This window comes from Garra rufa, chromosome 3, assembly GCF_049309525.1.
Source record: "Garra rufa chromosome 3, GarRuf1.0, whole genome shotgun sequence".
NCBI lineage: Eukaryota > Metazoa > Chordata > Actinopteri > Cypriniformes > Cyprinidae > Garra > Garra rufa.
This window is the reverse complement of record NC_133363.1, coordinates 14584546-14611850: the sequence shown is the minus strand read 5'-3', so window position 1 is coordinate 14611850 and position 27305 is coordinate 14584546. Positions and strand designations below refer to the sequence as shown.

Here is a 27305-nt window from a genome sequence, read left to right as displayed (position 1 = left end):
GGAGCCAGAACTTGAGACTGCACCTGTGAGGTTGTTCCAAACTCATGCAGCAGAGCAGATAACAGTACGATGGGAAGGACTAACTGAGTTTACTCCTGAATCTCCAAACATCACCCTGCTTGCTGCTGCTCTAGATCCCAGGTTCCGAAAAATGAAGTTCTTGCCTGCTGATGAAGTATTCAAGATCCAAAACACAGTGCGAGCCATGGCTTTTGCTGCCAGCCAGCAAGTGAGGAAGCCCACTGCAAGTAACCATGGAGCATCCAGCACAGCACAGGACTCCCCACCAGCAGCAAAGGCCAAGGGGGCTACGTCATTCCTCGACTCAGACTCCACCACAAGTGACGAAGAACAAGATGAGGAGCAGCAGTTAAATGATTCTGTACAGCAGGAGGTAACTAAATTATTTTTTACATTTGGCTATTAATATGAGATGAGATACATCAGCAGGACACATTACAGTGCAGTTATTTATAATGAAGTGTTTGTGTGTGTGTGTGTGTGTGTGTGTGTGTGTGTGTGTGTGTCTTATTCCATAGGTCTTGATGTACTTCGGAGATCGGCCCCTATCCAAGAGGGAGAACCCACTGTCTTGGTGGGAAAACAATGCAGCGCGGTATCCACATTTGGCACAACTGGCGAAGGCTCTGCTGTGCGTTCCGGCAACATCTACACCTTCAGAGCGCCTGTTCTCCGCCGCAGGCAACATTGCCTCTAAGAAGAGGGCAAGCCTCAGCCCTGACCATGTTGATATGCTTACCTTCTTACATTGCAATAAAGAGCTCCTTTAAAGGTTTGCTCACACACTCACACACACACACACACACACAAGATGAGAGAGAGAGAAATAAGAGGGTGGCTGTTGCCTTGATATGGACTTACTTGTTCCAAGTTCCTGTTTTTGTCTCCCCTCCTATATGCCAAAATAGCATCTTGTGTTTTACAGTTGTTATGTACATGTTATGCACAACATGAAGGCTTATTTTGCCTTCTTTCTTTTTTATAAATGCCTTATGTTTTTGATAACTTGAAAGTAATGTAATTTTATTTATTTTTGATATATTGAAAGTAATTTAATTGTATTTATTTTTGATATATTGAAAGTAATTTTATTTTATTTATTTTTGATATCTTGAAAGTAATTTAATTTATTTTTATTTGTGTTTTATTTATTCTTATTTATGTTAGCAGTTGCCTCTTTGGTAATGTTTCAAGACCAGAAAATACTTGCTTGTGAATTTAAGAAATAAAAACAGTTGATTCTAAAAAAGGAAACCAATTGGTCATTCATTATTAAGTGAAATATGTTATTTTCTCTTGTGTATTCATAATTGCTCTTTAACGAAGCAAAAATACGTTTTATCCGATTACTCGATTAATCGATGTAATTTTCAGTAGAGTACTCGATTACTAAAATATTCGATAGCTGCAGCCCTATTGGAGAGAGAGTTTTGTCTTTAGATAGCCGAATGTGAGCGATCTTTTTGTTGATCTTAAAGTGAGTGCGTGGTTATTACGGCAATTAAGGGTGATGCAGGCAGGCAGTTGTTTATTTTTTAGAGTGCTGCAGGTAATGATTTTGTTTTTGTGTTTTTTGTAAATATTGGGGTCAGATTGTTGTTTATTTTTCCAGGCTCAGTAGTTTAACGGGTGAAATAAAGTGAGGCCTACATTATTGTGCATATGTTAAAGTCTACTTTATTGTGCATATGTGAAGTCTACTTTATTGTGCATATGTGAAGTCTACTATAATGTGCATATGTGAAGTTTACTATAATGTGCATAGGGGAAGTCTACTATAATGTGCAATGTGTCTAGTGTTCACAAATTGAGGTCTACGTTATTGTGCATAGGCTGCAGTCTATTATGGTGTGCATATGTTAAAGTTTACTATAGTGTCCACAAATTGAGGTCTACTTTATTGTACATATTTTGAAGTCTATTATGGTGTGCATATGTTGAAGTTTACTATAGTGTCCACAAATTGAGGTCTACTTTATTATGCATAGGCTGCAGTCTATTATGGTGTGTGCATATGTTAAAGTTTACTATAGTGTCCACAAATTGAGGTCTACTTTATTGTACATATGTTGAAGTCTATTATGGTGTGCATATGTTGAAGTTTACTATAGTGTCCACAAACTGAGGTTTACTTTACTGTGCATATGTGTTGTGTTGAAGTCTACTGTGATGTGCATGTGTAGAGGCCTATCATAATGTGGATGGACTAACATTTGATCACTATTTTGTGGACTTGGTTCTATGGAGATCTACTCTGACATGTTTTCACCCGTTATTATTTTTGTGTGAGGTATTAAAAGGTATTGTTCCTGGGCCTGGAAATAGTTTGTTGTTGTTGTTGTTGTTTTTGAGTTTGTTTGTCCACTTATTATATGGTGTATCACAAACGAAGTTGAAACTAAATAGATACAAGCTGTAAGCTATTTCCTGGTTGTGTTGTTTCTTTATAATATGTCCTAAATTGCAGGTTTACGCCCAAACTTAATAATGTAAGGCCAAAATCCGCAACAAATATACAGTAGATTTAGTTGGTAATCCGCTACAAATATACAGTAGATTTAGTTGGCTAAAATATAATGGGTTTTAGTTACAGTGTAATGCATTTATTAAACATTTCTCTAAAATGACTCATTATGTAGGTTGTATATTAAGGTTTTATCATGATAGACACAGATTTAACTGCTGTGATATGCAACATGCCTTTATATTAAAATTAAATGAAACCACTTATCATAAAGAAACAAGAACATATAGGCTAATTATGCATTCTTTATAACAACTTGTTTACCACATTCTTCATTTTTTCAAGCAGACATTTATTTATATAAATACATTTAGATTAATCTTTATTAAGGCTACTACAGTGAGCAGGGAGTAATTTTCTATCTTTTTTGTTGTTGTTGTTGTTGTTGTTGCTTGCTTAACATTGATGCCACAGACAATTGCAACTAAATTACGCTGATGTCCCGAATGCACGGATGCAAAGCACTGATACACATCTGATAGCAGTGTTGGGCAAGCTACTTGGAAAACGTAGTGAGCTAAGCTAACAGTTACTCTTCATTAAATGAAGCTTAACTACACTAAAGCTACAGCCTTGGGTAATGTAGCAAGCTAAGCTACAACAACATGGCAAAAGTAGTTTACTACATCTAAGCTATTTTATAAATTTCATTTTTCAATTGAACCAACATCATACCAAATCAATGCTTTTTCGGTAATCAATTAAATTGTCAGTCATACAGGCATAAAAGTTCAGTTTAACTGTTTATTTAACCACTCTTCTTAACCAATTTGGCAACAAAAATCAGTATCAGACAGGACTAGATTTATCTCATATTTTGGGGGGTTGAATTCTTTCTTGAAAAATATTTTTTTGAAAAATAATGGCACCTGTTTCGGAATATTGAACGAATAAAACAGGGAAAGCACAACATTTGTAAAAAAAAAAAAAAAAAAAAAAAAAAAAAATTACATATATAATTGAATAACATATAGCCTATATATGAATGGGTGTTCGTCAACTGATTGCATGCTGTTGAGTTTACATTACAGTGTTGACAGCTTTGTATAAATTAGTCTAATGGAAGCGCAGTAGTTTTGCTGTATAGGTACTAAAATATGACGGTTACAGACCGCACAAACACAACACTTTAATTTACTGCCATTTTTGAACAAAGATATTAATTTCATGAATACAGGAGTCTGATTTTTTTTTTAATTGTCAGAGTCTAGTACATAACAAATAAAAAAAATAAAAACAAATCACAAACATTTGCAGTCAAGACTGTGAATAAATAACAAGCCAGATTTAGCCCAGACCCATAGGCCTACTATCTGGGAAGTCAAGCTAAATTCTATTGTAAATTTCTTAACTGACAGTAATAATATTTAACCAAATCAAGCACCTATTTTCGTTTGCTAAAGGGTTAAAAAAAACACGCTAACATAAATTGTAAGTCTTTGAGAGGAAAAATTAAGCTGGCAGCTATAAAGTCACATTTTATTACATTCTGAAATAAACAGGCCTACAGCGTAATGTTATAATATTCCGACATTATTTCCCTCCCTACACAACAAATCCTTTAACTTTAACCGTATTCAGAACAGAACAAGGATGAAATAAATAAATAAATAGAACTGCCTAAACAACCCAAAACAAATTTAAAGCTAAACTGAGCGTAAAGTTGGCCTTATGTAGACTGTTACACCAGGCCAGCAGAGGGAGCCTTGCCCCTCACTGACTGTTGCTGCTTCCTCTGCTGCTTCGCTGGTTACTTCCTGTTTGTCAACCATAAATACTAGCTCAGGACACACTCACGGTGCGAAGTATTGATTTGCTATTGTGGACTCTACTTAGCGGTTTTCCCTGTTTCATTTCCTGGTTTTCCTAGTCATTTTCCTCGGTGAGAGGTGGATCCAAATGCAAAGCTTTATTAGACGAGGTTGATACAGACAGGGTCAATCACCAGCGAACAACAACAACAGCAGAGACAATCCAGAGAGTGATCCAATAGAACACAGGCAGAGGGTCAAAATCCAAAGAGCAGTGAAGAATGAAACAAACAATGAAACAAGGTAAACTATGACTAAGACTAGGAATAAACAGAACTAAGTTTATGACTAGGAAAACCAGGAAATGAAACGGGTAAAACCGCTAAGTAGAGTCCACAATAGCAAATCAATACTTCGCACCGTGAGTGTGTCCTGAGCTAGTATTTATGGTTGACAAACAGGAAGTAACCAGCAAAGCAGCAGAGGAAGCAGCAACAGTCAGTGAGGGGCAAGGCTCCCTCTGCTGGCCTGGTGTAACAGTAGACTACCTCTCTCACCACAAATACAAATGTTTCCATATCTGCAATGTATTTGAAGCTAAATTATTATATGCATTGGGTAAGCGTTGTATTTCATGCACGTCGACGGAAAATATCATAATGAGCAAAAATGTGCCACGGGACCGGTGGTCACGCTGAACTGCACTTAATACACATTATTCAATTGACTAGTGTAACTTTTGGGTGGCTGTGTTTTATTTTTCAAATGAACAGGCCGCAATAGTATGCGCGACACCGGCGCGATCAAACAGCTGAATAGCATATTGCGTCCTTTTGGTCATAGTAAAGGCATAATTTGATACTGCAAAGTGCAAAGCAGTTTGAAGTGTCAATATATTTTTAGCAAAGATTATTATGATTCGTTTAGACTATTAGAACACTGTTTCATTCTTATTCCGCTATGGAACCTGATTTTTGTTGTTGTTGTTGTTTGTTTGTTTGTTTTGCTGAGAATGAACCGAAACTATTTATTGCCTTTCGCCATGAATTTGACAACCTACACCCACCCACTCCCCATCTCATACTTCTGAGTTTGAGATCTTCAAAGACTAAAATCAAGGCGACCACCACTAGTTCAAATACTTAGTTTTTTTCTCAAAACTTCTCCTTTCCTTGAATGCAAAAAAAACATTAGCCTTTATAAATACAGTGTTGTATTATAAATACAGAAAACATGTACTTCTTCAATCAACAGTTTGTCTGCAAACAAGCTGAGATGCTTCAGTTATATTTCCGATTTGAGTTTAAAGCAAAGAAAAAAATATATAGCTTTTAGCTTTAGTTGACGCTACCGCGCTACTTGATCAAAAAAAGAGCTTAACTACTGAAAAGCTATTTGATTCAGAAAACAGCGACGCTACAACCACGCTACTGAGAAATGTAGTTAAGCTAGTAGTGTCACTACTTGTAGCGACGCTACTGCCCAACACTGTCTGATAGTCTCCCAGTTGTTTATGTTCACATTGCAACCGATTGTGTTTACATAAATACTCATTAAAACGGACAAATTAACATATTTTTTTGTGTATTTCTCCGTTCATGAGGGAGAGGCGCTTAGAAAACCGGACTGAATTGAGTCCTCTTTTGCGTTGTCAAATTTATCCATATGTCTACTCTTCTCTTACTCCCAGATAATTCCCCTAACATTTTCGTCTCATTTTTTATTTGTTGATGAAAATGTCAATAGATTTTCATCATAGCTTTTGTCATTCAAAACAAATTTTCATTTCGTTATCGTCTGGTTTTCTTTGGTGAAAAAATGTTGTTGACGAAAATTATGATAAATTATTCGTCAACGAAATTTACACTGATGTCCACTGCAATCTCAAAATTCTGGCCATTTGATAATGCCTAGCATATCAAAATCAACTGCAGGCGGCAGGCCCTTTTCCTGTTTAGCGCACAAACTCTGGAACAAGTTACCTTGGATTGTTCAGGAGGCAGACACACTCTGCCACTTTAAATCTAAAAATAAAGACCCATCTCTTTAACCTGGCATACACATAACACACTATCAAATTTGTATAATTCAAATATTTTAAAGTATTGTTAGGCTGCATTAATTAGGTCAACCAGAACCAATGTACCTGTTACACTGGAAAAAGAATGGCATATATGCTAATTCACTCTTATTCTGAGGTCACCATAGCACCCGGATCCAGTCTGTTTTCAGACCAGATGATGGAACAGCACATAAAGACAACCTCTACAGCCCTGAATGTCAGGGGAGACATCTCAACCAGATAAGCCCTAGATACAGATCCCCTTTGAAGACATTTGTCAACTAGTTGGCCATTATTGGAGTCCTCTGCTCAATCTGAGTTGTGTTGCAGCCTGGAATTAAACAACACCATGCTGGTTCATCAGGGAAAAGATGTAAAAAGTGGACAGATTTACAAATCATAGAGGTGTGACTTTCAAATTAAAGATTGCTATCAGGTAGCACACCCAGATTCCTAACTGACACAATGAATTGACAAAGCAGCCAAGCGTTATACAGTATTCTAGGTTACTGTATGCAGAAGTTTTTGGTCCACCTCTATTTCTTTCTGGATTAAGTAATTAAGTTAAGCCAAAAATTTGTCCATCTCCTTGTCAATCTGTGGCCGTAAAGCAAAAGGAACTGGGTATGCTTTGACAAAATATAGGGTAGCTGTGGAACCAATATTATTATAAATTAATCTGGCAATATTTCCTCTATAGACTGCAGCTATAACCTGTGTACTCTTTCCAAGGGCATCAAACTAGTTTCTTCTGCCTTGGTTTTGATGGCAAACAATGTAATGTGTTCTGTGTTCCTTTGTACATTACTTCCACAAAAATGTTATATTTTACTTCCAATGTAGTCTGTAACCACTGCTGTAGTATTGTCAGAATGCATTTTAAGGGGCTAAGCAGGCCATAATAAGTGATAAGTATGCTAACTAATCATGAAGCATGCCACTTCTGAATCCACTTCTATTGTGTGTGAGGCGAGGATCTGAATGCAAGCTGTATTTAATAAAAGACAACAAATAACAAAATCAAATAAATAAAATAATAAAACCTGCAACAGATAGCGTTAATCAATTAGCAAGTCTTTAACCATAGGGACTAAGCCCAGTAAATGAAATTTAACTCAAAGAATGAGATAAAAAACAATAAGACATGGAAATGGTTTTGTGACTTTTGTCAGTTGCTGAAAAGTGTGATGTGAGTTTAACAGTTTTCAAATTTAGTCAGCAGTTATTTATAAGAGGATTTTGAGAAATATAGAATATGGTTTCATTTGTATCATTACTGTCATTACTGATTTTCATACTCCACAACTGAAGCACTGTTCAATAAAATGACAAGACACAGCAGGGCCTGTCAGGTTCCAAAAAGTATAAACAGTATAGCCAAGTAAGGTACTATAAAGACAGTCAACATCAAGCCCTCATGCATTTATATTAATTTATATTGTGTTTATATTTTGAATGCGTTAGTTAAACGAAAAATGTGATGGTGTTTTTTTTGTTTTTGTTTTACCTTGACCAGTAAGTCTGCAATGTCGGATTCTTTCCACTATATCAATGCAGATCAGGGAAAATAGAACTAATGACACTGGCAGTTCAGCAAAAGTGTCCAACCTCAGATTATGTCTAATCTGTACCTAAAAGGAAGAGAGAGAGAACGAGAGAACAAGACAGTAAGACATGGAGATACGTATGCTTTTTAAATGTGTTTTTTTTTTTTTTTCAAACGTAGAACTTGGAATTTAATAATTTGGAATGCTGCCCCACAAGCAAGGTGTTTTTGAATTCATTGATGACTAAAGCAAACCCAGCAAACACAGAACGTTTCCCTAACGTTAGTATTTAGTTCCCATTAGGTGACTTATTTTTCTGTTAGAACCAAATAATAATGTTCTAGGAATGCTCTTTTTACATTTTATTTTTTTTAAATGAAATAACGTTTCCAGGTCCCTAATGTTTAATTTTAGGTCATTATTTTGCAACCACAAAGCATTGCAGGGTTTATATATTTAAATAAAATATAATTTACTTATATAGAATGTTCCCAGAATGTTGCAGGGTAGTTATTTTTAAATAATCTAAAATAACGTACTGTATATGCAACATTACCTAATGGTTATTTTTAGGCTATAGTTTTATAACCATGTAAACTAACCTTCCAATTAAAACTTGGAAATGTTTTTGTATAATGACCTATACTGAGTTCTTTAGCCAGGAAAGTTTTCTTAACAGAAATAGAATGTTAGTTTTTGGTTTGTAGAATATAACTGATATAACTGAAGCAGACCTATATTACAACCAGTGTTGGGGGTAACGCGTTACTGTAATTAAATTACTTTTCCACTGAAAAAGTAAAGTAACTGATTACTGTTCATTTTTAGGTATTTTAATTACAGTTACTTGTAATGTACTTGCGTTAAATTGTAAAATAATTAAACTTGCTGAATATCATAATTTAATTTTATTAATTTATTATTAATTTAAGGTAAAAGTAAACTCTGGCGCTTTGAAATTGTTGTAGTGCAGGTGCACACGATTTCGTGCCAGTTTGCTGCATAGTCTTATTCTAAAGCGGAAGATGTCGGACTCGGCTGAAGCGAGTAGCTGTTTTAAGAAATGGAAATATTCCCATCACTTCACTTTTCTGAAACAAGCAGACAAGAACATTACAGTAATATGTAAGCTATGTCCTGGGGAGAAAAAAACTATTGGCCGCTGTCAATAGCACAAGTAATCTACTGAAGCACCTGACACGGCAGCATTGACGAACGCTTCTGAGTGATCCTTGTTCATCATCGACGGATAACACCGCGGCAACTCCTGCTAAGCAGGTAATACTTGATTTTACTTCGGCAGTGCAGAAAGTGTCTGAAGCACCAAGGTTACAGTTAACTTTACTTTGTTGAAACAGTTCACGTTGTTGAAACACGACATGATTGCATACATTATGTATGAATATGGTACTCACTGCTTTGAAAGTAAGTTTCATGTTTACAGCTTGATACATGTCATGTTTAACTTTTCTTAAGTTAAGCTTTTTTGCAGAATAATTATATTTTTTGTTATTCAGAAATTGTGTTTCTTACCTATAAGGTTACATTTCTTACTAAAAAATTTTATTATTATAGAATGTTTTTTTTATAGAATGTAGTAAAAATTCAAGTTTTATTTAATTATTTATCATTTAAAGAGTTTAATTTCTATTGTAATTAAGTAATTAAGTTACTTTTCAGACACAGTAATTAGATAAGTATTTTAAATACAATATTGATTAAGTAATTAGTAATTAGTAATGAATTACTTTTTTAAAGTAACTTACCCAACACTGATTACAACATTACTGTAGTATTATTATATTACAATCGATCAATCTCTTCCTCCAGTAAACATTGAGTGTAATTATATATTAACTCAATGATCTGTAGCCACAATGAATACAGTATGTCACAAAAGGAAGTACACCCCTCACATTTCAGCAACCATTTTAGTATATCTTCTCAAGGGACAATACTACAGAAATTAAACTTAAAAATATTTTAGAGTAGTCAATGTGCATTGTGCAGCTTGTATAGCCGCATACATGTATTGTCCCCTGAAAATTACTCAACATACAGCCATTATTGTCAAAATAGCTGGTAACAAAAGTGAGTACACCCTAACATTGGCGTTCTGTCCATATTAGCTGGTAATGCTCCGCATACACAGGCAGTCTGAAAGAATGGGTTAATTAATATAAACATGATTATAAGTTGATCCCTTGTCATTTGAGATGTAACTTAAAGCTTAATAAAGTGTTGCGTTAAATTATTTATTTGCCAAACAACGGTAATTTTCTGTAAATCCATGTCAGTTACTCCTCAGGATTGATGCATGCCTAAGTGGTAAATAAAAATAAAAAAAGTATATATATATATATATATATATATATATTTTTTTTTTTTTTTTTTTTTTTTTGAATAATAACAAACAGTGGAAAAAGAGGAAATAATAAAATCAGATTTTATTATTGTTTGAATGCGTTTGACGCTCTTGATGTACTCTAGGTTTTTGTGATCAGTTATGACTTGGAACGGGTGGACTGCTCCCTCCAGCCAGTGTCTCCACTCTTTGATGGCGGCTTTCGTGGATAGAAGCTCCTTTTTGCCTTTGTCATAGTTGCGTTTGGCTGCTGTTAGCTTTTGTGAGAAGAAGGCACATGGGAAAAGTTTGCCTGGTTGGCTGTGACCTACTGCTCCGACCTCACAGTCAAAAGCGTCCACTTCAATGACGAATGGTAGGTTGGGATCAGGATGTTTCAGGACTGGAGCAGTAGTGAATCTTTCTTTGAGAGTGGTAAATGCCCGGTTAGCTTCATTAGTCCAGATTAGTCATTTATGTTTATTTTTGAGAAGGGAAGTTAAAGGGGAGGACACCATGCTATAATTGCGGATAAAGCGTCGATAGAAGTTTGCAAATCCTTTATTGTTCCTTTATTGTGGTGGGTTGAGGCCATTCAGTTACTGCCTTGACTATGGTGTCATCCATCCTTACCCCTTTGTGACTGATGTGATATTCCAGGAAAGAGGTTTGCTTGACGTGAAATTCACATTTTTCTTCCTTGACATATACAGTAGTCAACATTCGAAGTGGATCAAAAAGGTTCATCAAAAGTTGTCCTAAGATAAGAATGGGTATTCTTTTTGGTTTTAGGACGAATTCGATGAAAGGTTTTGATCCACTTCGAATGTTGACTACTGTAGTTGATTTTCAAGTAGTCAAGAGTACAGTTCTTACGTGGGTGATGTGTTCTTGTTCTGACTTGGAGTAGATCAAGATATCATCTATGTAAGCGACCACATATTGGTTGAGTAGGTCACGGAAAACATTTATGAATGACTGAAATACAGCAGGTGAGTTGGCAAGTCCATAGGGCATGACTTGATATTCATAGTGCCCCCTAGTGGTGAGAAACACAGTCTTCCATTCATCTCCTTCCTTTATCTAAATTAGATTGTATGCACTCCTTAAATCAAGCTTTGTGTAGATGGTGGCTTCCCTGAGTTGTTCCAGAGCGGAGGGAACTAATGGAAGGGGATATCAGAATTTTACTGTAACATTGTTGAGGCCTCTGTAGTCGATGCAGGGTTGAACACCTCCATCCTTTTTCTCAATGAAGAAGAAACCAGGATTTCTACCGCATAGTCGGCAGCAGTGCGATTACCTTGAGAGATGTGCAGGATCTGTGACGCCATGTTCTTGCCTCCGGCAGGGTATTCAAACAGTTCTCGAAGTTGTGAAATGAAGTGATCTATGGAGGTTCTTAAACATGGATGCAGCGGCCCAGTCAATCACTCTACCAGTCAATAATTTCATCAGAAATGCACATTTCTTCTTTTCCGTATCAAATTTCTCGGTTAGCGAGTTGTTCTTGGTAACCCTTGAGTAATTCACTTAGATAAGCCAACGGCACTTGCTATCTGGAAACTTCCGATGGATTCATTGGGGGCGAAGTATTCTGTAAGGATGGCGCTGAGGCTGAATTAGAATTAATTCGAAAAAGTTTATTAAGGGTAAACTCAACAGGCAGTAACGTTAAGACAGGCAGAGAGTCAAAACCAGAAGAGCAGTCCAATCTGTCAACATACACAGGGGTAATCCAAAAGGCGAGAGTGAGTAGGCAGGCAGAGACATCAGTCTGATCAGGCAAACAAAGCAAAGGGGATAATCCAATCCAAGAAGTCAATGGTCGTGAATAAACAGGCAGGGTAATACACAGAACAGCAGGCCAAAATAACAATCAGGGAACAGCTTGGTAAGGAAGGTAAACTGGTAATACTTCGCAAAGGCCTTGTGAACAGACACTGGCTTATGAAGCCACCAAACAGGAAGTCACCAGAGAAGAAGCAGAGGGACAGGAACACAGTCAGTAGTCAGGTGAGGGCTCCTTCTGCTGGCTTGGCATTACAATAGCAGTGGACTTTTATTCTCAGCTCTTTGCAGCTGAGAAAACAGATGATCAGAGTCAAAATTAACTATTACAGAATCCTCCCTGCCTAACTTCTGATCATAAAGAAAACCTAGACTTTGGACTTTCGTTTGAGCAAGTAAATGCTGCAGTGATGGGAGTTTCTTCAGGTTGTGCCCCTGGAATAGATGGACTTCCTGGTGAATTTTATAAACATTTATGGAATATAATCGGGATTCATCTGTTTGAAGTACTGCAAGAATTCCTTAATGAGGGCTGTCTACCCAAAAGTTGTCAACAAACAATATTAACTTTGCTGCCCAAGAAAGAAGATCTTACATTATTGAAGAATTGGAGACCAGGTGCATTATTTTGTTCAGAAAATAAAATTTTATCAAAATGTCTTGCTACCGGATTGAACAAACTGTTAAATAGTATTGTACACAGGGATCAATCATATTGTATAAAAGACAGATATATGACTGATATGACTGGTGCATTTAAGGCGTGATATTATTGATCTAGTCTTGTATGATAATATTAACATGGGAATTATGTCATTAGATCAGGAGAAAGCTTTTGATAGAATTGATCACAAATATCTTTCCAGTGTCATGAAGGCTTTTGGGTTTGGTGATAATTTTATTTCAATGGTAAAGTTACTATATAAAGATGCAACATGTATGATAAAAATGGGAGGTGGTCTAAGTGTCCCTGTAAAGATGCGGAGGGGTATAAGACAAGCTTGTCTGATTTCAGAACAGTTTTATACTTTAGCTATTGAACCTCTCCTTTGTAAACTGAAAAATTGTAAATTGTACATTATAACAAAGCTTCATATGCCAAAGTAAACTGGAAAAAAAATGATGCCCTATGGTGGTGTAGAACATAATATACCTTTGTATCCAGGCAAACTGCAGTTGGGAAGATCTGGTTTTAAATATTTAGGGGTCTATTTAAGAAAAGAAGAGTATATCTCTACCTCTGCTTATATATTTTTGTCCCCACCAGGGATAAAAATAATTAAGCAGAGGTAGGGATATTAATAATTGATCCCCCCCGCTCCCATAGTCATTAATGCTTATTCAAAAATAGATTATATAAAATGCCTAAAAATAAAATATTCAAATATTTTAAAAGTATATCTAAGTGAAACGCTGTTAGCGCAAACAATAATAAAACCAGAAAAGGACTTTCACTTTCAACGCTCCCACTCCGCGTCTAGGACAATACCGCAAAGTCCTCTTCCAGTGGCCTTCCATTCACATCTTTTCGAAATGTCACCAAGCACCAAGTAACGGGCAATGTTAGCGTGAAAAATAGAAAAATAAGAGAAAAATTAAACGATTTCAAAGCAGCATATCAGCGTATTTTATAGGACCATCATGAAAAAATCCAAAAAATTCAGAGAATGAGACTACAGGAGCTAACGTTACAGTTTCAAGCAAAGAAGGGAGCTCCCAGGCTGAGGGAAATCCTCATTATGACGCTAATGTGACGAACGATCCCGGCTTACATGCTAATGATGTGTCTTCTGAGGCTACCGTTGGGGGCTGCATTGATCCAGGATGCTTTGCAAAATGGAGAGAGGGTCAAGAGTGGCTTGCTGTTACCACAGAAGGGTCAATTGACCATATGCACGAATTACTTCCTTGTTTACTCAAGCCAGCTAAGTCATTTCCGGTCAACTGTACTGTGCCGTAATATGAGCGCACTTTGTTCGTTTTCTCTACATAATCCATTCACAATGGAAGAAAAGTGTTGTTTGTCTAAGAGGACCAAACGTCCATGTACACCGTTTCAAGAATGACAAATGCCAGTTTAAAAAAATATGCGAGTAAATCGTCTAAATATGCGCGAGTCATTGCTATGATTGACAGTAATAACCGGACCAAACAAATGACAAGCTGATGTCAAAAAAGAGCTTAAATGATTCAGACTAATTTCACAGTAACAAAACTACAGCAGTAGCAAGTTTGTGTTGGTTAAATATAGGCTATTAAATAGCTTTAATAAATATTTTATATAATATATAATATAATAAGTACTACAATTTATTATACTAGTAATTTTATAATAAATCGAAAAGCAAGACGTCTTGAAAAATATATAGGGATTTTAAAAGTCAGCTTCACAATAAATAATCCTCTGCTGCCATCTATTGGTTAAATGGGTAATTCCATAAATAGACGTTTTCCCTGAAGTCATTTTTTTTTCCGATGCCGTTTTTATGAATGAAAAGTGAGTCCCTGAAGTACATTTTATTTCACAGCTGTAGAGTTAGAAAATAAAAAAGGCTTTAAAATATTGCAAGATTTTAAAAATGTGTTCATGACTATGAAGGCAATTTAGTGATTATCAAGAATACGATTAAGATGTCCTTGAAGAGAAGTATCGCTAGCTAGTTAACGTTAGCTTAAACACGTTATGATAGTGTTTAGCTGTCAGCGTTTAAATGTACAACTATGCAGATACAGAGAGTACGGGATTGCCAGGCTCCGCATTTAAATGATATGTTGTTAAATAATATGAATCTGAGTGTTCATGCCGCTAACATTGTTTATAATGTTGCAATTATAATTTTTCTCAGTTTCTGATAAGAACGAGGCAGTAGATGAGTCTCAATAGTGTCCACCTAATATGTAGCACATAGAAAATGAGCTTCAGCGGAAGTTTACGAGCTGGCTTATCTTTATGCGGAAGTTCTAAAGAACGCTCCGTGCATAAGGTCAATTCAGTGTACAGCTTGCTCTGACATTAGAGATTTAGGACCGTATACAAAAGAGAGGCTTCACATTGATTCTTCATTCATTAAAGGCATAAAAGCAAAGTCGGCAAAAAACTAAATGACAAAATATGTAAACATGCAAAGTGCCAGTCCCATGTGAAGTGCATAGAAATTTTGCAGAGAAGACAAGAGACCGCAATTGAAAAAGCAGTGGAAAGCACTGCTTAAAATTGTTTAATGCACAGCTAAAATAAAAGATAACATAAAAGACAACAAAAATATTTTGTCCTCCATCTGCTGTAGGTGAACCAAAATCAACTGATAGCAGCTCTCAGTGATATGTCCCCGCTACAATAGCAGCAACATTCACAAATGTTTACAGAACATGCGGGAACCCAGTATGTCTGTAGCTTTCCCTATTTCTGTTTTATCACGTGACAGAAAATCTAAGGCCTTCTCAAGCTGTATGGCCCATTTAATCTGTGGCCTATTATGCGACAAACTAAGATTGCTGTAGGGACAAAAATTAATGCCATCAAGTTAGCATTTTTAATCATTTTCTCACTAAAAAATAAATCATTTCTGATCAATGACTAAACCACAAACAATCTAGTTTTTATGTTTTTTAAATGAAACATAGCTAGAAGACAGCTGCAGTGCAACAGTGCTCAATAAAACAACCCCTCCTAACTTTACTTTCATGAGTCTCTGCAGAGCTGTTAGGAGAGCTGGAGGTGTAGCTGTTCTATTTAAAGATGTCTATCAATGCATCTTTTGCATCTTTTTGTCATTTGATCAGTATCTATCTTTTGAATATCTAGGGATTGTTCTGAAAGGTGTTCCACGCATTCTATTTATCAGCATTTACAGGCCTCCAAAATACTTTTCAGCCTTTGTTGAAGAGTTTGCAGAACCGTTATCAATGATTTCCTCAGAGTTTGACTATTTTGCTATTGCAGGGGATTTTAATATTCACATAGATAATGCAGAAAGCAATAATACAAAAGAAATTATAACTGTTTTAAACACTTTTGACCTGATTCAGCAAGTGCATGGACCCACACACAATCGTGGACAAACTCTAGATTTACTCATCAGTAAGGGTATAAATATTTCATCCATTATTAAGGTCCCGGAAGAGGCCGCCCAATGGCTTCCTTGATTATCCTCCCACCAGTTCATGAAAAACTCACAGAAGACGTGGCACACCCCCTATTCGGTCCATATTAATTCCTCTACTTCTGCTGCACTCACTATCAACAGCGCTGAAGACAAAGGTTACAACAAGCTTTTTGAGCGGTTGCTGCCCACCTGTGCCCACCATCACCCCATGGATTAAAAGCCTGTGCAGCGCATCCATCTAAGCCCTGCAGGACAAGTCAGCCTGGCCAGCCGCTACATACAATGGTGGTATTCCAGGTGTTCCAGGCCAAGCTTCTCCAGAACATGGACAAGTCCAGCCAGGATCCTAACACCTTCAAGAAGCTCTGCACAGCAACTGACCTGGCACTGCGAGGCAACAGCGCAGGCGATCTGCAAGGCCATAGCCAATTTGGCGGTGCTGGAGCGCTACCTTTGGCTGAATCTTACTGAAATCAGGGACGCTGAGAAGATCGTCTTCTCGACTCACCAGTTTTGCCCAAGGGACTGTTCGGCCCTGTTGTGGATGGGTTTGCTGAGCACCTCACTGAGGCACAGAATACTTTGCAGACTCCGCATTATGTCTTGGCTATGCGCCCCAGTGCTGCAGCTGCCCCCAGAAGACCACTCAGCAGCCTGCAAAGACACCTCAGCCCCAGCATAAATCTTCAAAACTCAAGCTCATTCTCCACCCCTCCAACTGTCTCTGAGCCATAGAGACTTTATCTAAGCTGGGCATGTCCTTTAAGTTCAGCACATCCTTCAAGTTCAGCACTCAAATTACTGCTATGATAGCGGACCCATATATTTAGCTTTTTTCCTTTCCTCATATCCTCGAATGTCAGCTCCTCACCCCCCGTGCGACAAACATTCACGGGGACAACATTAAGAATAGAACCACTTGCCATCCAACATGGCGGACTCAGACCCATACTAGATCTTAAGCATCTGAATTGCTCACTTATGAGATTGCCATTCAAGATGTTAACTTTGAAGCAGATATTGCACAAATATGTCCCGAGGACTGGTTTTTGACGGTGGATCTGAAAGACGTTTACTTTTACATCCACATAGACCCCTATCACAGACCATTCTTGCGATTCACATCCAAGGGAGTGGCCTATCAATATATAGTCCTGCCATTCTGACTGTCTCTGGCCCCACGTATTTTTACGAAGTACATAGACATGGCTCTCTCCCCTCTGAGGTGGGAAATCAAATCTGAATTACCTTGACAACTCGTTGGTTTTAGCCATCAGAACAGGAACTTGTAGCTCACAGGTCACTGTTGCTCAGCCATCTGAAGCGTCTTGAGTTGAGAATCACTTTAATGAAGGGTTATTTGTCTCCCAGACAGTGAGTGGACTTTCTGGGAACGGTTATAGCCTGGATGCAGGCATGGATTACACCGTCACATGACTATTCAGTGACCGGCTGAAAGTTAAGGACCTCAGGACCTTCTTTCGCAAGCGAAGGACATGATTTGGCACTCCCGGCCAGAGCTATGGAGCCTTCATGTTTGGTCCCTCGACGGCAGCTTGTCCAGTGTCAATAACACCATTTTAGAGGCTATAGCCCCATCTACGAGATGCCTTTATGCTATTAAATGGTCATTCTTTTGTGACTGGTGTTCAGCACAAAGACTGGACCAGGGTTTTTGTAATGTGTCCTACGTGCAATCCAGCCTCTATATACATTTATGCAACACCGTAATTACATACATTATTGCACATTTTGCGGCAGTTTCAAAGTGAAATGTCCAGAAAGTGTTGCTAAAACACATTCAATACGTGACCGTGGCACGTTTTTATTACATTTGTACAGTCACATATTGCTGCATTTTTATTACGCTGCTTGAGGTACGTATTGCGGATGTTCAGAATTCAAATATCCAGGGAGTGTCGCTAAAGGGCAATGCTCTATCGTGTTGTAAATATCCCTACACCAAATCTAACCCTAAACCTACCCAATAGTGTTAACAAAAGCAAAAGTGATATAAAAACACATTTGTTGATGCAGCCATGCCATTTTAACTTCCTTATGCAGATTTGAGGTGTTCTGTCGAACCGTACTGTCGTTTCACAGGGTTCATACCGGAGCTCTTCATCACTCAAGTGCAACACTGTATTGTGTGAGCTACCGGGAAAACCTACTGAGTTAGAAAACTCATGCATATGAAGCTGTATATGTGACGACAACATTCAAAAGTATCAGTTTTCAAATTGCACAGGATGTTAAAATTGTTTTAAAGTCAAAACATACAGATCTGGCCATTTAAAATGCGCGCGGGAAGTAAAGTGGTCTCGCGTGACGCCGGTGTATTCCAAAGGAACACGGAAAATACAATGACATAGGAAAGACATGATCAGTAGGGGGCAGTCATGTAACGCACTGGACTGGAGCAGGCTGAAAACATTGCTGCAAACTAAAAGGTACGGTAACCTGGAGGGGACACCTTCGGTTCACTTATGTTTGTCGTGGCCACACAAATGAATTCGTAGGAACGTCATATTACTTTTTGTCATTGCCACGAGATATTAATTCCTGGGAATGTCATATTATGTCGTGGCCACAAGATTATTTTGTCGAGGTAACGACATCCTTATGTTTAATGCATAAACAAACCTGCGTAACCATAACCCAGGATTATCAGAGATAGGTTTATTAATATTTTTTTATTTTGAGTTAAGAAATGTTTTTATTAATTGTTATAGAAATTAATGCAATATTAAGTTATATATTAACAATAGGCAATGCTGTATATGCGAATGTCTGTGCGCGATGTAGACAGCATTCAAAAGTTTATCAAGAATTTATTACATATAAGTACTTCAAATTAAATAGCCCTGCAAGAAACATTTTATGCATCCTTAAGTCTTATCCATTAATTGATCCTTTTTTTCTGTAATAAATGTATTATTCGTTTATATTCAGTATGTCCCCCTTAATTTCGATCTCTTAACATTCCGAATCTAAATGATAAATGCTGACATGCCATGAAAGCTTTGATTATACTATATGGCATATATTCATTTTTAGTCTAATTATAACCTATATAGTGTTTCATTGTCGAGTGAATCATTCACGTTCCATTTGTAAATCGTATGGTCACACACGGGCATTAATACAATCATAAAGTCAAAACTTTATTGGCATAATTGTAGTTCACAATATTTGCTAAATATATGCCAAATAGCATATATAAAGTTATTTAGGTTAAGCGATTCACAATAAAGAAAAAAGTAGATAGGTCTAAATCACTTATTATTTATTCTTATTATAGGTTATTATTATTTCAATACCTGGTTAGGGCTATTTATTTTTAACGCCTGACAATTATGGCAATTACGTTTTGACTTTTTGATTGTATTTATCCCCGTGTGTGACGATACATGATGTTTTCATTTACAAATGAAACTACGTGAATGATTCATTTCTCAGTAAAACAGTTTAATATTTATATAGTCTAGTCTGTTAATTAGACTAAACAAAATAAAATATGTTCAATTCATATTTTATATGTTCAATTCTTTAGTTAAGAGAAGGAATGTAGGCCTATTTTACTGTGTGACGATAAATTATTTCCAAATGAAACTATGTGAATGATTCACTCTTCAGTTATTTGTCTATTAGTTAGACTAAATAAAATACAATATATGTTAAATTTAACCTTTAAACTGCATTCCAGTAAAAACCCCAGTCATAGCACCTTTACAGTATCATTTACATTCAGAATGTTATGTAACGAGATCAAAATGAAGGAAAAAATAACGAATACAAACGAATAATACAAATATAATGGGAAAAAAAGAAGGTCAGTCAATGGACAAGATTGTGGGATGCATGAAATGTTTCTTGCAGGGCTATTTAATTGCAGGGCCAACATGTAATACATGTAAACACTTGTGAAAGCTGTCTACATTGCGCACAGACAGCATTAGCATATACAGCATCGCCTGTATAATTATTTAATATTTTATTAATTTCTATAACAATTAATATAGGCAAACAATTTCTTAACTCAAAACGAAATATCTCAAATAATTTTGGGTTACTAATGTCACGCAGGTTGGTTTATTCATTAAACTCGTGGCCACGAGAAATGCATGTTGAGCAAAAATACATTTCACGAAAATAATATAAAGATTACAAAACAAAGAAAACAAATGGAATGAGGGATATGCTTTAAAGTTCACGTAAAAGCCAAATATTAAGCGGCATCCTTCATGTTTTCTTTAATCAGCAAATACTTAACATTTTTGAATTATATTCGCCTTCTGTTTTTATGACAATAAATTTAGAATTTTGAATTCTTATTTTTTTTTTTTTTTAGAAAAACGTCCGAACACCGGTCTCAAAAGTAGAAGCGAAAGTCTTGTTTCCACCAGCGCGGAATTTTTTTTATTCACCGTAATTGATGGATGTCTAAAACAAAAATAAGGAGAATCCTAAAACATATATATTTCTTAAAATAATAACATCTGAACTTCATACACAACAATACGGCAACGACTTTACAACAGGACACATTGTTTTATTTTAATTTTATTTTTTAGCTTGTACACCAATGGATTTCTGATGTCGGGATATTTCAGACTGCATCTCCACAGCTTAATCACTTTAGTATTAAACATACGGGTCAGGAGGCGGGTCGGGTACAATATTTATTTTTTTTTATTCTGCGGTCCGAGTTGCGGGTGGGTTATTTGAAAACGGTCGGGTTCGGGTTGTTTATCCACTGACCCGCGTGTCAGGTTGGACACTAATGTTTTGAAAAAAGTGGAGCGTGTGAGGAAAGCTTTCCCCTTCTCCCTGGCATGCATTTGAATGCTGAATTCGAAATGCAACTGAATGCAGTCGGAATCCGCCCCCAGCACCCCCAAGTCTCCAAATGTTGATTACAACAAGGCAACAGACAGCATTCAACACCCCACCCCACCCCCACTCTGCCATTCATAAACATTTCGCTCTTTATACTGCATGCCGCTTAACGCTGATGCCTCATTAACGGCTACTTTTCAGAAAACTGAAAAAAAAAAATACACTTCCCTTTGGTTTCCCAGAACAGACTTAAGCCTAGTTCCAGGCTAAAATGAATCGGAGCTGTTTAAAGATGAAAAAAAAAAAAAAAAAAAAACTTACTGATCGTTGGTCGGAGATTCAACCCGCAGTTCGTGACTGGAAGCTGTTAAGAGACAGACTTAATGAACTTCTCCGAAATAGAAGAACTACTTTTCCACTTAAAAAAAAAAAGAAAAAGAAAAAAAGGTGGAAAAAAATTGCATAACTCACTGGAGCACTTTTGATACTTAACAATTGTTGTATTCGTTGTCAGTCATATAGGCTAAGCTTTATTGTTTTGAAAAGTGAGCCTTCTGTTTATTTGTCTAAATTATTTTCTATATTAGGATATAATACTAGGCTAGTATTTATGGACATTAGGCCAAATCTACATGGGTTTCTTCCCTTTCACTTCAATTAGTTTTTAAGAAAAAAGAAAAAAAAAACTGCATGGGCAGTGCGTCATACTAATGTACGGCATCAAAATGTAAGAACAAATCTAAAGACAATAATAATAATAATAATAATAATAATAATAATAATAATAATAATAATAATAACAATAATAATAATAAAATTAATTATTAACACTCCTAAAAGTACAGTATAGTGCTCAGATACACTTACGGTAGGTGACCTAACCCTAGTTGATACTTTATTTCAACTTTTCAATTATTTCATTAATTAACTAATAAACAAATGCCTTTCCGATATGATATAAGTGAAAAGGGAGACGATTTCGAAAATGATTTCACCAAAAGGCGGATGCGAACTCGGGTCTCCCGCGTCAAAAACGATATGTTACTCGTATTATCACTTACGCCACTGAAAATGTTGCAGTATAGCCGTCTTTTGTAATATTTGTAAATATGGAGTATTTGCATTGTGTAAAAACATTAAATAAAAGGCACCAGACTACAGAAAATGGCATATACGAAAGTATTTATTTTTCTGGGGGAGGACCCACCCACATTTATTTTGCTTCCGACGCCCATGCTTGATCATGAAGTATAGTCTACAGGATATAACAATAAAGTGCTTTTCCAGTCCCGATTCCACAAGGTTTTATTCCGCATCCACCCGCTCCCGCTATATTAACTATATTATTCGCCCGCTGCCCGCTTAGAATAAATTTCTAAGCACCAAAATCGCAAAAACAAATCAAAATAATAATAGTAATAATACTAATAAATAAATTAATTAATTTTTACCTCTATAAAAACTGTAGTTTATATTTATCCTCTCCATTCCTATTCCTCTCTACTCAAATTAATTGTCAGTGTATCTAAAATTGTGTATCTTAGAAAAAGAAAAAGAGGAACTACCTCTTAAACATGCATATCTTAATTTGATGTTGCTTTAAAACGCTGAAATATATAATATATTTTATTCTGAAGGTGAAAGTGGTCCAGTTATTTAACTGCCTGCGGCGCCGTCAGGATCACGTTTTTTTCCCCTTTTAATTAAGTGGATACAGCTTACAATACTCGTTCAAGAGTAAGGGATTGCTCAAAACTATGCTATTTTACATATTTCTGTTATTTGTGTACAATCACAACGAAAAAACAGATGTGTATGCTATTTGTAAAAAAAAAAAAAATGTAAACAAGATGCTGGTTCAAGGGCGCGTCACAGAAATTGCCTACAATTCTGCATATAGGCTTGCTACTTATTAATTTTATTTTATTTCGTTTTGTTAAATTATTATTCATTAAGAAATTTATATTTCGCATATGGGCATTTTTATTTATTTTACATGCAGCTTTTTTGGGTTTTCTCTGTGCATAAGATCTGCGCGTGATGTTCTGATGTTTATGCTGCTTTTTGCTTGTGTACAATTAACCCCTCAAAACGAATTTAACTGTTATTAATGTGTCACAGCCACGTTTCAATTTAAATGTAATTTAACACAATCTTGTCGTTAATAATAACTAAACGCGTTGGTTGTCGTTTGGAAAAAAAAAACAGAAATTAACATTTCTATTTTCAATGCAGTCTAATAAAAGTTCAACAGGAAACAAATAAAAGAAAATAATAATAAAACTGCTCCTGCTTATGAATAAATTTTTGCTTGATGATGAAGTATCTAAATAGTCTATAGGATATAACAAAGTGCTTTTCCAGTCCCGCTTCCACGAGGTTTTATTCCGCATCCACCCGCTCCGCGCTATATTAACTATATTATTCGCCCGCGGCCCGCTTAGAATACATTTCTAAGCACCAAAATCGCAAAAATACTGTAGTTTATATTTATCCTTCCCATTTCTATCTGTCTCTACTCAAATTAATTGTCAGTGTATCTAAAATTGTGTATCTTAGAAAAAGAAAAAGACGAACTACCTCTTAAACATGCATATCTTAATTTGATGTTGCTTTAAAACGCTGAAATATATAGCCTAATGTATTTTATTCTGAAGGTGAAAGTTGTCAAGTAATTTAACTGCCCGCGGCGCCGTCAGGATCACTCGATTTTTTTCCCCTTAATAAAGTGGATACAGCTTACAATACTCGTTCAAGAGTACGGCATTGCTTAAAACTATGATATTTTACATATTTCTGTTATTTGTGTACAATCACAATAAAAATAAAAAAAAACAAACAAAAAAAAACGTGTAGGCTATTTGTAAAAAAAAAAAAATGGAAACAAGATGCTGGTTTAAGGGCGCATCACAGAAATTGCCTAAAATTCTGCATATAGGCTTGCTACTTATTAATTTGTTAAATTATTATTCATTCAGAAAAGAAAAACATATATTTCTTATGTGGGCCTATTTTATTTATTATTATATATAGGTTTATTGGGTTTTTCTCTGTGCATAAGCTCTGCACGTGAGGTTCTGATGTTTATGCTGCTTCTTGCTTGTGTATAATTAATCCCTGAAAACGAATTTAGCGGTTTACGTCAGTTGTCGGTTGGAGAAATAAAATAACCGAAATTAACATTTCTGTTTCCGATGCAGTCTAATAAATGTTCGTCAGGAAAACAAAGAAAGAAAACAAAATAACAATACAACTGCACCTGCTTATGAATAGGCTATCTTTTTGCTATTGGTTTGAACCATAATTTCAGGAAAGAGGAATCATTGAACTATTGTACTGGTATTTGTGACCAACGCCCACTAGAGCTGGCCATGGTGTTTGGCTACAGAATGTTGTTCCTTGCGCCACCTGGTGGATATTATATGAAGTGCAACAATGTTGTAAAAAAATCTAAAAAAGCCGCTGCGGCAGGACGCGTGCTCACGCGTGCCGAATTGCAGGCTGCCGCGTGAAAATAGACGCATTTTTAATGGCCAGATCTGTAATATTTTGCAAGTAACTGTGTGAAAAGTAGGCTTTATTAATCAAAACTCTGTACCTGTAAATCATACTTTGTGTGAAAAGGAAAAGTTGTCAGAGTTTTACTGTACCATTTACTATTTTATTTTAACTGGAAACTGCAGTGATTTTTATGTGTAGGTATGTTTTATATTTAGTTTTGCAGAAATGTATATAAAGCCTATGTTGCCCACATGCTAACCTTTTTGCAAGCGCTGTTGGACAAGGGTGCACTCTTTCCACAATCAAGGTTTGTGTGGCAGCTATCGCAGCAAATCATATCCTCGAAGCTGGTCAGTCAACTGGCAGAAACGACCTGGTAGTTAAGTTTTTGAGGGGAGCTCAGAGATTGAACCAGCCTTGTCTTCATACAGTGCTGACTTGGGACTTATCTATAGTCCTATGGGCCATACGAGGTCCTAACTTTGAGCCGCTCCAATTGGCCAGATTGTGACATGTCGCTTAAGACCACCCTTCTGGCTTTAGCGCCTTTCAGGCGCTGTCAGTCAATGCTTCTTGCCTTGAATTTGGGCCTAATAGCTGTAAAGTCCTTAAACCGAGACACGGTTATGTGCTTAAGGTGCTCTCCTCTCCTTTTAGAGCCCAGGTTATCACCCTTCTAGCGCTCTTCACTGCAGAGGGGCATACTGGATTGGGACCCTGCTCAGTGTATGTTGAGCTTTCTGTCTGTTCAGACACTGTTCAGAGATTTTTGCATGCTTTGGAGGCCACTTTAAAGGGCTGCCAGTTACGAGGCAGGATAGTGGATAGTGGATACTGTAGCCTTGGCTTATGCCTCAGTTGGCTTGCAGTGCCCTATTGGGGTGAGGGCCCACTCCACCAAAGAAATGGCCTCCTCCTTAGTGTGGTACAACTGAATTTCTATTGGTGAGATTTCTGCGACTACCGGCTGGTCGTCACCTTCTACCTTAGCAAGATTCTATAAATTGGACATCTCTGCCCTGCAGGCACATATTTTGTCCTCTTAATTCTACCTTTTTCGCCTTGGTAAATGTATAAGGTTATGTCTTGAGGTCCTCAGCCTAGCGGCTTGGGTCTGACCTTTGGCTCGTGCTTACAGGAGTCCTCAACAGTGTTGGGTGTAACGCGTTACTAAGTAACGCATTACTGTAATTAAATTACTTTTCCACTGAGAAAGTAGAGTAACTGATTACTGTTCATTTTTAGGTATTTTAATTACAGTTACTTATAATGTACTTGCCTAAAATTGTAAAAAAAAATTAAACTCGCTGAATATCATTATTTAATTTTATTAATTTATCTTCTAAAGGTAAAAGTAAACTCTGCCGCTTTAAAATCGTTGTAGTGCAGGTGCACGTGATTTCGCGACAGTTTGCTGCATTGTCGTATTCTAAAGCGGAAGATGTCGGACTCGGCTGAGGCGAGTGGCTGTTTTACAAAATGGATATATTCCCATCACTTCACTTTTCTGAAACAAGCAGACAAGAACATTACAGTAATATGTAAGCTATGTCCTGGGGAGAAAAAACTATCGGCCGCTGTCAATAGCACAAGTAATCTACTAAAGCACCTGACACGGCAGCATAGACGAACACTTCTGAGTGATCCTTGTTCATCATCATCGACGGATAACACCGCAGCAACTCCTGCTAAGCAGGCGAAACTTGATTTTACAGCGCAGAAAGTGTCTGAAGGTGAGCTTAAAAAATTATTGCAGGCTACATTGTGGAAGAGATGCTACCGCTGCGTACTATAGAATCTCCATCTTTTAGGTGCATATTAAACAAAATACCTGTGTGTGGCAAAAAAGCAGAACTGCCTGATCGAAAAACGTTTTCGACTTACTTAGATAAGTGTTATTCTGACATGGAAATGGAGCTTAAAGGGACATTCGAGAGTTTGGAATATATTTCCACGACTGCTGACATTTGGACCAGCCATAACAAAAGTTTTCTCGGAATGACGGCACATTGGATTGATCCTTCTACTTTTGTACGAGGACATGCAGCACTAGCATGTAAAAGAGTTCGAGGGAGACACACATATGATGTAATCGGCAATCAAATCGAGCAAGTACATTCGGCTTATGGACTGAACTCCAAAGTGACAGCCACCGTGACCGACAACGGGTCCAATTTTTTAGAATGTTCCAAAAATCAGACTCTGATTAGGAATCCGAAGAAGATGAAGAGATGACTTTTACTGATGTTGAGCAGACCCTCTCCGCAGAATCTGAAGGACAGTTTTCTCTCCCTCCACACTTAAGGTGTGCATCACACACACTGAACTTAATTTTAAAATTCATCTACAGAAGTGCAATTTCTAATGGTGCGTAGTTGGACGCTTGAACATTTTAGTTTACTCGCTTCATTCGCGCATGAAATTTACTGCACAACAGACGCGATTCGTGTCATGGGAGGGGTGTCTGCCACTCGTCAGCGGGAAAGTAGTTGTAAAATAGGCTCAATTTGCCAGCTTTAGCTCATAATGCCTGTTTCAACACGATGGAATTCATTTCATGATGTCCTGTCCAGGATCACTGACATTCCCCTTGCTGAATTAAATACTGTCTGCACTCAGTTTGGAATCAAATGCTTCACTGATCGGGAGTATCTGTTTCTAAAGGAGTATTGTATCGTGTTGATGCCACTCACTGTTGTGCTAGACATATTCAGGGATGTGATTTTTCCGGATTAATCCGGAATTCCGGATTTTTCGACCTGAAAATGTGACCTATGTCACGTATTTGCGACCGTTCGCAAATGGCGGATGGCGAAGTA

General features: G+C 36.9%; 1 protein-coding gene across 1 annotated transcript in view; it reads right to left on the bottom strand.

Moving 5' to 3' along the window:
* Positions 1–27305, bottom strand: part of LOC141331835 (transmembrane protein 236-like) — a 74184-nt gene that overhangs the window by 34438 nt on the left and 12441 nt on the right. The window contains exon 3 of the mRNA XM_073836871.1: positions 7866–7989. Within this exon, the coding sequence (XP_073692972.1) occupies positions 7866–7989 (124 nt within the window). The remainder of the gene's footprint in view (positions 1–7865; positions 7990–27305) is intronic.